The sequence below is a fragment of the Haliotis cracherodii genome, unplaced genomic scaffold, assembly GCF_022045235.1.
Source record: "Haliotis cracherodii isolate W230 unplaced genomic scaffold, xgHalCrac1.p SCAF_16, whole genome shotgun sequence".
Taxonomy (NCBI): Eukaryota; Metazoa; Mollusca; class Gastropoda; order Lepetellida; family Haliotidae; genus Haliotis; species Haliotis cracherodii.
In genome coordinates this window covers 4,036,360-4,048,883 of record NW_027266271.1, presented here as the reverse complement: position 1 = coordinate 4,048,883, position 12,524 = coordinate 4,036,360, and the positions used below count along the sequence as shown (strand labels likewise).

The 12,524-nt window shown below is 41.8% G+C and overlaps 1 protein-coding gene across 2 annotated transcripts in view; it reads left to right on the top strand.

Moving 5' to 3' along the window:
* Nucleotides 1-12,524, top strand: part of LOC139463733 (dnaJ homolog subfamily C member 13-like) — a 510,967-nt gene that overhangs the window by 49,065 nt on the left and 449,378 nt on the right. For both annotated transcript variants that reach the window (XM_071244983.1, XM_071244982.1), the window contains exon 8: nt 5,924-6,066. In XM_071244983.1, the coding sequence (XP_071101084.1) occupies nt 5,924-6,066 (143 nt within the window). The remainder of the gene's footprint in view (nt 1-5,923; nt 6,067-12,524) is intronic.

The window sequence follows — 12,524 nt, the reverse complement described above, 5'->3', positions numbered from 1 at the left end:
ATTCTACCTAGACCTACCTGGTTGTATACCACACTACAGTTCACCAAGTGTTTTGCAGAGGATATCCATATTCTACCTAGACCTACATGGTTGTTATACCACACTACAGCTCACCAGGTGTTTAGCTGAGGATATCCATATTCTACCTAGACCTACATGGTTGTTATACCACACTACAGCCCACCAGGTGTTTTGCAGAGGATATCCATATTCTACCAAGACCTACATGGTTGTTATACCATACTACAGCTCAACAAGTGTTTTGCAGAGGATATCCATATTCTACCTAGGCATACATGGTTGTTATACCACACTACAGCTCTCCAGGTGTTTTGCTTAGGATATCCATATTCTACCTAGACCTACATGGTTGTTATACCACACTACAACCCACCAGGTGTTTTGCAGAGGATATCCAAATTCTACCTAGACCTACATGGTTGTATACCACACTACAGTTCACCAAGTGTTTTGCAGAGGATATCCATATTCTACCTAGACCTTCATGGTTGTTATACCAAACTACAGTTCACCAAGTGTTTTGCAGAGGATCCATATTCTACCCAGACCTACATGGTTGTTATACCACACTACAGCCCACCAAGTGTTTTGCAGCGGATATCCATATTCTACCTTGACCTACATGGTTGTTATACCACACTACAGCTCACCAGGTGTTTTGCAGAGGATATCCATATTCTACCTGGACCTACATGGTTGTTATACCACACTACAGCTCACCAAGTGTTTTGCTGAGGATATCCATATTCTACCCAGACCTACATGGTTGTTATACCACACTACAGCTCTCCAGGTGTTTTGCAGAGGATATCCATATTCTACCTAGACCTACATGGTTGTTATACCACACTACATTTCGCCAGGTTTTGTAGCGGATATCCATATTCTACCTAGACCTACATGGTTGTTATACCACACTACAGCTCACCAAGTGTTTTGCAGAGGATCCATATTCTACCTAGACCTACATGGTTGTTATACCACATTAATCTCACCAAGTGATTTGCTGACGATATCCATATTCTACCTAGGCCTACATGGTTGTATACCACACTACAGTTCACCAAGTGTTTTTCAGAGGATATCCATATTCTACCTAGACCTATATGGTTGTTATACCACACTACAGCTCACTAAGTGTTTTGCAGAGGATATCCATATTCTACCCAGACCTACATGGTTGTTATACCACACTACAGCCCACCAAGTGTTTTGTAGAGGATATCCGTATTCTACCTAGGCCTACATGGATGTTATACCACACTACAGTTCACCAAGTGTTTTGCTGAGGATATCCATATTCTTCCTAGACCTACATGGTTGTTATACCACACTACAACCCACCAGGTGTTTTGCAGAGGATATCCATATTCTACCTAGACCTACATGGTTGTATACCACACTACAGTTCACCAAGTGTTTTGCAGAGGATATCCTTATTCTACCTAGACCTACATGGTTGTTATACCAAACTACAGTTCACCAAGTGTTTTGCAGAGGATCCATATTCTACCCAGACCTACATGGTTGTTATACCACACTACAGTTCACCAAGTGTTTTGCTGAGCATATCCATATTCTTCCTAGACCTACATGGTTGTTATACCACACTACAGCCCACCAGGTGTTTTGTAGAGGATATCCATATTCTACCTAGACCTACATGGTTGTTATACCACACTACAGCCCACCAAGTGTTTTGCAGAGGATATCCATATTCTACCTAGGCCTACATGGATGTTATACCACACTACAGCTCACCAGGTGTTTTGCAGAGGATATCCATATTCTACCTAGACCTACATGGTTGTTATACCACACTACAACCCACCAGGTGTTTTGCAGAGGATATCCAAATTCTACCTAGACCTACATGGTTGTATACCACACTACAGTTCACCAAGTGTTTTGCAGAGGATATCCATATTCTACCTAGACCTTCATGGTTGTTATACCAAACTACAGTTCACCAAGTGTTTTGCAGAGGATCCATATTCTACCCAGACCTACATGGTTGTTATACCACACTACAGCCCACCAAGTGTTTTGCAGCGGATATCCATATTCTACCTTGACCTACATGGTTGTTATACCACACTACAGCTCACCAGGTGTTTTGCAGAGGATATCCATATTCTACCTGGATCTACATGGTTGTTATACCACACTACAGCTCACCAAGTGTTTTGCAGAGGATATCCATATTCTACCTAGACCTACATGGTTGTTATACCACACTACAGCTCTCCAGGTGTTTTGCAGAGGATATCCATATTCTACCTAGACCTACATGGTTGTTATACCACACTACATTTCGCCAGGTTTTGTAGAGGATATCCATATTCTACCTAGACCTACATGGTTGTTATACCACACTACAGCTCACCAAGTGTTTTGCAGAGGATCCATATTCTACCTAGACCTACATGGTTGTTATACCACATTAATCTCACCAAGTGATTTGCTGACGATATCCATATTCTACCTAGGCCTACATGGTTGTAAACCACACTACAGTTCACCAAGTGTTTTTCAGAGGATATCCATATTCTACCTAGACCTATATGGTTGTTATACCACACTACAGCTCACTAAGTGTTTTGCAGAGGATATCCATATTCTACCTAGACCTACATGGCTGTTATACCACACTACAGTTCACCAGGTGTTTTGCTGAGGATATCCATATTCTTCCTAGACCTACATGGTTGCCCCAGACTACCACAAGGATCTAAGCAGTGTCCATAGGTTGCCTCGATGTTGTCTAACGTCACACTCAGCAATATTCCAGGTATATGTCATTGACATCATGAGCATCTATCAATGCAGTTGGAATAGGGTGAATTTAGTTAGTTGACTGGGGGCACGGGTGGCCCAGTCGTCTGAGGTGCCGCGATTTGCTGTGCAGAGTTGCGTCCCTTGGGCACGCCAGAAACCTATGATTGTGGGTTTGAATCCCGGTTCTCCCCAATTATGTTTCTAGGTTTGTCAGCACCATACCCGTACTCGTGGGTTTCACCGAAGTGGTAAACATCTGAGACCTGCATCACTTCGGGCTTTCTTCCCACATTAAGCTGACACACTGTGATATAACTGGAATACTGTTAAAAGCTGCGTTAAACCCAACTCACTCACCACTAGTTAGTTGACTCAAAGGACATGCATGAGTTGCAGAAGGTCAATTCTAATGCAGATCTTCATGGTATGACAGTATATTATGTTGAATGGTATCCAAGCTGTCTCGGGATTCCCCTCAGAAATCTGGCCCTTCATTGTCAACGTTTCACATGGTAGGTGACAATTTAGCTGCTTGTTTTAAAGCTGCCAGCTGAGCCTGTGATTGGCTCCATATCATCATCCCTGGGTGACTCCCTTGTCATGTTGGCAAATCAGGCATTTCAGCTGCCCTCAATCACCCAATGACGTTGAATGAGGCACACCTTGCTAACATGCACATGCACATGCTTCAGGTACATGCATCTTCCTTCGGCATCAGGGATACATTACTCAGAGTTCATAGGACTTTGACTAGACAATATGATTCTTGAAGCAGCCATTGTCAGTTCCCATGCTTTTCTTCACATCATCCAGGATGTACCGCAGAAAGTCTATGACACGACACAGCGGTAAGTAAATGTTCAACTGTTTGTTACTAGCAATGACTGACAATCCACCTTCAACCAGCCTCTAATAGAGGATGGGACTGGGAACGGCAGTCTCATTCTCTTGTGCTGGATGACTAGGACCTTCCATCCCTAGTTGTTCAGGTGACACCAACCCCGTTAGGTGGCAGATTGCAGCAGTTCTGGCCCAAGTTCACTATCCTGGACAACCCATTCATTATTTCACTCCTGAAGGAAAGGCATCAGCTTTCTGTAACGCCACATGTCATCCATTACCCACCCCTAAGTGTGCTGTGGACCCATACAGACACCTGTCCAGTATATGCATCTTCAACTTCCTGGTCTGGGACCATCCACAGATCAACAGAATGTATATCTACATGTACCCATACTTCTTGGATTCCCTACTCTACTTTTAAGAATTTTAATGGCCCGTCTGTTTTACCAGAATCACAAAGCCTGTCATCTCCTTCCTCCACCTGATGGGGATCAGATTCCAAGTGAGCATTTAGTTGATTGCTCAGACTCAAACCCAGAGAGTCATCTGGCAGCTGTTGGCCTTGAATTCGTCCAAACAACCAACATTGGATGCTAAGCTCTGGTCGTTCCTCCCTCATCAACAGTTGAACTGCCACTTCATCCCGCCTCATCCCACCATTATGGGACTGGTGGAGTCAGCCAGTGTATGCCTGCCATGTCTGCTGAATGACATTTACCACCACTCACCTTGTCTGGGCTGGGGCACCCCTCATCTGGACCAGGAGGCAGTGAGGATGTGGATGACCACTGATTGTGGTACATCAACAACCTCAAGTTTGTGGCCGTCATAACTCAGTGGATGTTGCTCCTCTGAAAACTCTATGACTGCTTTTGGCTGCACCCTATTTGGGTTCACACCCTTCTTGAAGTACCCGTCAATCCCATCTTCCGACTAGCAGCCTGGTGAAGTCTCCTCCTTCACCCTCCATTTGGCAGAGTCATCTCACCTCAGACATGTTCTATCTAGCCACACACTAGATTTCTTACGATCAACTTCAATAGACACAGGCAAGGCACAGCGCAGTCAGGTCTCAGATGGGATTTCATCGCTTAAATTATCTACTGGTCAACATGATTGAATGTTTACCATTCCACCACTAACATTGTTTGTCGGATCAGCAGATCAGTGGGTATTGGCACTTTGTCCATTCAGGACTATGAAGAGCTTCGCCGTAATTGGAAGCCACTGTTTTCTGTTTCTTCACTGTTATAGCCCTGTCACTAGCATCCAGGAGCAATACTTATGACAGCTTGAGTCTGTTTTTGCTGGTCACTATACCTATGAGATGTCTTCGTCAAAGACGTTATTGGCCCTCACCGATTTGGCCTGTTGGTACTTGATGGCGTCCATCAATAAAGATGAATTTTCCTCCACATACGTTAATGCTGTACACTGAAGAATCTACATTGAACTCTTGATTGACGATGATGCATTTCTTTTGTGTACATGATTATTCTCAACTGAGAATTATATAGTCATAAGCACAGGTGTCTTATTAAGTACACCAGTTATTTGATGTAAATTTATTTCATCGAAATTTGTGCTGGATACCTATTGAGTTTACATCATTTACTGATGTAAATCTATTTGTGTGATGCATGTGAGAGGCTTATATTTCCACTACCAGATGTTAGTGGTTGAATCGACCTCCCTCCATCCTTAAGGTATGCATATTGTGAGACAGGATAAGTAAAAACTGGTTAATTTTACATTAAATTTAATATTAAAAACTGACCCTGTCTCACAAGATGTATTACCCACCTTGTACCCCTCTCAGGATTGACTCGTCTAACTGTACTTTGGGTTACATGTTTCAAGTTGCAAACAGTTGCGTTTGCAAGCAAAGTTTCCCCTTCTTGTTTGGGGAAAAACAAGAGACAAAATGCATTATGTGAGACAGGATAAGTATTAAATATCAAATTTATGTACACTTAACAATTTCATATTGATATGTAAACATATCTACATCAAAAATTTCAGATCATGTATATTCTTATGGGTGGCATTATGTTCACAAATAATTCAATTCTGTTTTTAAGAGTGTCATGTATATATCGGAGACATCATTTACAGTTGAATGCACATTAATCACCTGTGCACGTACAGCATTCATATCTAGTTGTAGTATATCTAGTTGTTTCTATATCGGTGCTTACATGCTCAACAGTGTTCTGCAGCACATAATCCTTTCGGTGATAAATGAATGGTAAATCCTAGTAACTGTAGCTCTTTATTGCAGCATTTATTTGCACTCGAACAAAAGGATGAACTCATGAAATGTGTGTCAGAAGCAGGCGCTACTTGTGTGGGCGTCGCCATCAAACAGAGGAAGGAACCAATAACTTTTGAACAGTTTCAGCTGAACAGACTAGGAAAATACAGGTTGTACAGTCGTCCTTTTGAAGCAGTGTTACACAATATACATACTGTTGATGCATGTACTAGTTGTTTTTGGTTTGAAATAATCAAACTTTAACCAGAAGGTCCAAATGACCAAGCAATTGAATACAATTTCCCATAATTGAACACAAATTATTTTTTTTCCCCTCCCTATAGTATGCAACTGTTTCTTTATTAAGACTTTTTCACTTTTAATAACATAGTTCTTGAAAAGTAGGAAAGGGAGAAGCCTGTGTCTTCTTTTAATATAAAGTTCTGAAGTAAGTATACAGCAGCCCTATGAAATGGGACTGTATGGAGTTTTTGTTGGACTTTGGCATTAAGAGATTATTCTTCCATGGACTTCTTTCAAATTTCCCATGAAACATTCTCTGGCAAATACAGTGAGGTGTTCAAGATGACAAAATAGAAAAAACATTCACAAAAGTTTAAGTTTGTGGATACACATCCTCAAAAAGTATATTGCTTGTATCATTAAACTTGGTATATACCTTCTCTAGGATGGGGCACTGCTTTGAAAAGGCTTAGCTCAAAAATAAGTCAAAGGTCAATGTCAGCTTTCAGGTTTTTGTAAAACATGTGATAAACTGTAGGGAACAGGGTAAAAACAGGCCAGTCAGCCACGTAACAGCTGGTTGCTAGGCTAGCAGGCAACTCACTATGCTAAGATGCATTGAAAAAAACCAACAAACAACAATTAAAAGCTATTTGGGATTATACATTGTATTATCACTTTATCATATCTCTGTAACAACTTCAAAATAATACGGGTCGGTCGGGTAGCCTAGTGGTTAAATCGTCCGCTCGTCACGCCGAAGACCCGGGTTGGATTCCCAACATGGGTACAATGTGTGAAGCCCATTTCTGGTGTTCCCCGCCGTGATATTACTGGAATATGGCAACAAACCATACTCATTCACTCACTCACTCACTCACTCACTCACTCACTCACTCACTCACTCAAAATAATACAAAGTTGATAATACAACATTATGTAAGAGTGTGCAATATCCTGCGTACGTTGATTGTTTATCAGAAAATACACCATATAATGCCAGTATGTTGACTGAGCAAGAAATGTGCCATAACCATGCGTCAGTACTATCAAAGTTTGACTTGACACTAAAACAGAAGACATGTCCATTCTTTTTATGTGCTGGATTCCAAAGTTCCATGAGAATCATGACAAAGAGCTATATATTGCTCAGTCCAGCAAATATACCACCAAATCTCTAAGTTAGTGGGTGAATGAGTATGGTTTTACTCAGTTTTTAGCAATATTCCAACAATATCACGGCGGGGGACACCACAAATGGGCTTCACATACTGTATATCGCCAACTATAAAGCGACGCCACGTATAAGGCGACTCCCCTGTTAAAGCCTAAAAATCTATGCTAATTTTTATACCCTGTCTGTAAAGCGACTCGGAATGAAGCACATCACCAGTGCATAAACGATCCCTACATTTGCAATAAAAACCTGTTCGTCTATCACAGATAAAAATTACATCGTATCCCTTCAGGGAAACGAAGGGATCATAACAATTAAACTGGGTCAATACAATTTGAAATTTGAGATAAAACATCACTAGACATGATGATTTACCAATTACATTGTATTACCTGTTCTGCTAGGCATTGTTTTATATGCAGAGATTAAGATTATCTTGTGTATTGTCTTGTTATCTAAGCTGGAAGCAACCATCAGCTGTGCACGCGTTTCTCGGAATCTACAGGTGATTCGGTTAAAAATTACCCAATGATATAACTTTTGAATGATCGGAAGAATTGTATGTGAAACTATTATTTTATCAGGAATAATTTGTTTCAATATCATGTTATTTTAGTTGCAGCTTTACTGTATATATTTGAAATAAATTAATAACAATAAGCATAAGCACTTTGGTACATCTGGTTGCTATCGCCCGATTTTTTTGGTATGGAACAATCACTGTCGATGATCCTGTGTTCATGATAGCGAAAAAAACTTTATGTTGACATATCATAGTCAAACTGCAATAAATATGGCTTTCATTGAGTCAATGTATGGCATTTATGATATATATATCCATTCTCTATCCACTAAAGTTCGTTTCAAGGTGTCAGTAGCGGTTATCTGAAAATGGTTGCTGTAAATAACGGTGAGTTGTGCGATCTTCCGATCACTTCACATACGATTGGGCCGAAATGAATGTAAACAATATTGAATAAAATTAATAACATAGAATACAAACATAAGTCCAGATATGTAGTGAACACTTTTTTATAACCAGACAGTTTAAATTACATGATTAGTTTGCATACTTCATTATGGATTTGTTGACATGGTATTTCTAGTGTTATGTGCTTACAGTAATGTCTTTGTGTTGGGGGGAAAAAACTTCAAAACTCTTCAACCCTGTGTATAAGACGACCCCCCTTAAAAGCCCCCTAATTCTAGGTAAAAAAACCCTCGCCTTGTACACAACGATATACAGTATTGTACCCTTGTAGGGAATCGAACCTGGGTATTCACTGTGAACTACTGGGCTACCCCACTGACCCTTAAGTCTAAAAAATTAATGATATATTTAACTTATCCTGAATTACATATTGCATATTGTTCTTACTAACGAAGTCCTACCTGGAAATGAGTGGCGATCTAGTAGCGTCTTCAGTACTCTTTTGACCAACATGACCTCCGTGACATCAGGTTTCAGAAGACACTCCCCTTATATGTCACTTACATGATTTCGGAAGAATCCATCCTTCGATGCTTGTGTTTCAAACTGCTCTGAGTTCGTTTGGTGTGTTATCCATCCTTTTCATCTCGGCAGAGTTGGGTATTCAGTGTTTTCTACGCATGGGATTAATTTCCCTGCTTCTACCGCGGCTTGTGGTGTTCATGTTGGCAGCCATTTGTTCCCTAGTTGACTTTGTCATGAATGTTTCTCATCATCGAGACACATGTTTAATATATATGTTTTTTACCTTTTGTTGCGGTTTTCCTTCATATTGTTGTGTAATCAAACCTATTTACCTTGTGAAATATGGTTTTACTCACTCAATGTTCACATCACAGTTTAAATGGCTAGACTTGAGCAGGCTTTTATAGTGTTTATGGGGTTTAGCATGTATTCCCATGTTACAGATGTTTTCTGCCAAGTGAGATCTCTGTAAAGGTAAGAAATTGGCGAAGGACCCTCATCTACGCTGTTCGGATTGCCAGAGTCAGTGTCTCCCATCCAGCAAGTGTCTATCTTTCCGACGCAGACTTTCTTGCCTAACTCAGAGCAGTTAACAAAAGAAAACAACAACAGGCTTGTCGCAGGATGTCTGACCTTTCCTGCTTCATCGCCCCGTAATGATAGGACCATTGAGCCCAAGACTAAGACTCCCAAGTCTGTCAAGATGCCTGTGCTTAAAGCAGTGGCGCTTCTAGTGAAGCCTCAAGTAGAAGCACTTCCTCCCGCCTGGGGGCTAGACCTCATTGGAAGAATTTCATACCTTGTTTGCTGAGGTAGTTGCTAGCAAGAATGCAAGGCACAGACACTCCTCCGCCAGACACAGCCTCTTCCGTATCAGGTGCTTGCATGGATCTCATAGGTAATCACCTCATAGCACCTCCTACTCAAGGCAGCACTTGGTTAAGCTTCTACTACCCGTCACTCTTGGAATTTGGGGTCCTTCGTTCTAGAGAGTGAACCATCTTCGGAGCTAGACAATGAAGAAGAGGTACCGGGCGGCCGCCTCAGTTTTTCAGAAGTTGTACCATAGATAGCTGACTTTCTACTGACAGGCATCATCCACGCAAGGCGCAGACCCCCAGAAGCGTGTCACTTGGAGGGTGGGAGCCTAGAGTCCATCACTCTGCCACCAGACACATTCATCCAAGAGGCATTGGTTAACCTTGACAAGGATTTCTTGGGGTTAGACAGTCTTTCCACTTCCTTCTGACCACCTTAGCATGCCAAGATCGCCAGGTGTACACAGAAAATGTGCCGTCCCTCTAGAGTTGGATCCTTCAAGGTCACAGGTCACCAGATATTGTCCCTAGATGGGAAATTAAGGAAGACATTTCCCCACATGTCAGCTTTGGCATCCTCCTTTGCAGCCATGGACGCGCATTTGGGTGAATACCCTACAGATCAGAAATAGCAATTACAGTCTGTACTGTCCTGGCAACTGAAGCAGTTGGGGAACCTGAAGGACCACGTTTACCTCACACTGGCATCTCTGACTCTACAAAGGAGACAGGATCACCTGTCTGCTTCTACATGGGATCCACGTTTTGAAGCGATCTTGATCAACCAACCATGGACGTCATCAACTCTATTTATCAACGCTATGGTCCCAGTCGCTGAGCAGGTGGAGAGAACAGAGGACAGAAAAGCCACACTTTCTACCCTTAGGGCGATGAAAGACAATTCCAGTGTCCATTCAGACGTTTACCAGCTACGTCGGGACTTCACCAAAACAGCCAAGGAACGACATGACAGGAAGGACTCCTTTTGTGGAAAGGGTCATGGTGCATACCCCAGAACTTGGTCTAACCATGAAGTTCACTTATAAAGGAGAGATTATCCAGGATCATCATCTCCTTCTGGCTAAGAGACACAATCCTGTAGGCTTATGACACAGCAGGATTGGAGCAGCCCAGGGCCAGCAACCCCGACAAGATCTGGCTTCTGGCGCAGGCTTCAAACCATGGCTTTCCACAGAAATTGTTCCATCCAGTCCATTATGCAGGGGGTGCTTCTGGAGCTCTACCACTGTCTACATGAGCTCCTATGATATGTCCGTGGAAGACGTGGATGCCGTACATAGTTTTGGGCCATTGGTTGTCACTCAGCAGATGGCCATGCCAAAAAAACGACAGCAGCCAGCAATGCAGCCTACCCCCCCCACCCCCCCGATCAGACTGTTGCCAGATTTGAGGAGGGGAGGAGTTGTAAGTAAGCATTCCCAGTTTATCTAAGCTCTTGGTTTCGGTTCCATTTTACTGGGTCGCCAATTCTGGACTCTGTTATCTAACAATTAACCTAGGTCTCCTTGAGAGAACTGAAAGTTGTCAGGCCATTCACATGTGCTACTGTTGCAGATGCCTGCTGCCGAAGAGCAGCAGAGACTAACCACCTCGGGCCAGCCCAACCTACAGGACCACTCTATGAGATGCCTTGACACATGACAGCAATCCTAGCACTGGACTGAAGGTATTGCACAAGCCACCTTGCAATGTGTAATGCAGGATAAGTTAAACGTATTCCATAATCAGGGTATTATGTTTATTTTATATACTTATCCTGCATTACCTAAGGGCCCTCCTATGACAGACGTCTTTCTCCCTGCCCAACCATCAGTCCTGAGGGACATTTGAAGGCAATAATACCATATTGGGTGTGTGCCTTCCAACACCTGGGCATGAAAGGATAGATTCTTCAGAAATCAGGTTTGTGATCGTCTTTTACGTCCTTCGTTGGTAACCAAGAAGAGATAATGACATATAGGAGGCGTGTCTTCCGACCCTGGATGTCACAGAGGTCATGTTGGGCAAAAGAGTACCGAAGACGCAACTAGATCGCCACTCATTTCTAGGTAGGACTTCGTTAGTAAGAACAATATGCAATATGTAATTCAGGATAAGTTAAATATATCATTAATTTTTTAGACCTAAGGGTCAGTGGGGTAGCCTTAGTAGTTCACTCGTTTGTAAGAGCAATGTGCAATATGTAATGCAGGATAAGTATATAAAAATTGACCTAATACTCCTGATCCTTAATACATCAAGGAAGGACTTTCTTTATATTCACAGAAAGTATTTGAGACAAGTGGAATTAGTTATGTAATACCATGTAGGTTCTCAAAAACTCAAAGGATTTGCTTGAATGTTTGCATTCTGAGTAAAGAACCAAGTCCAATTCTCTCAATACTTTTGATTTTTCAACTTTTTACACCATTTGCAGTTCAATACACCTTCCAAACTCTCACACTCACTGAAATTCCATCAATATTTAATGTGACTCATGTTAAACATATGATGACTGCTCTACAGTTTTGACCATCTCGATGCTAAAGAGTAGGCTACCTTTGAGTCCATGTCAATGATCAGCAAATGACTGGACTGAAGCATGCCAGATTGGGAAAGATGACTCAACAAACACAGGTCAATACTAATATCGGTACATGTAATGTCACACATAAACATAGTAAGTTATATGCCACGCTCATAACTTTCTGATATATGAATGTATCTAACCTGAATGCGTTTTGTGAAAAAGATGTGTTTAGTGGTCACAAAACATGGGCTTCATCTGCTTTCAAAATTCTAACGACAACATTAAGATGGAATTTGGTTTATGAGTAGTTGCTCAAAAAGAAAGTTGAGTTTGATAACAAGCCCCTTTGGTCAGTATTAAGGTCTGTAGTGAGGTCAGTGAGATGTTGTGTTGTGTTGAATATC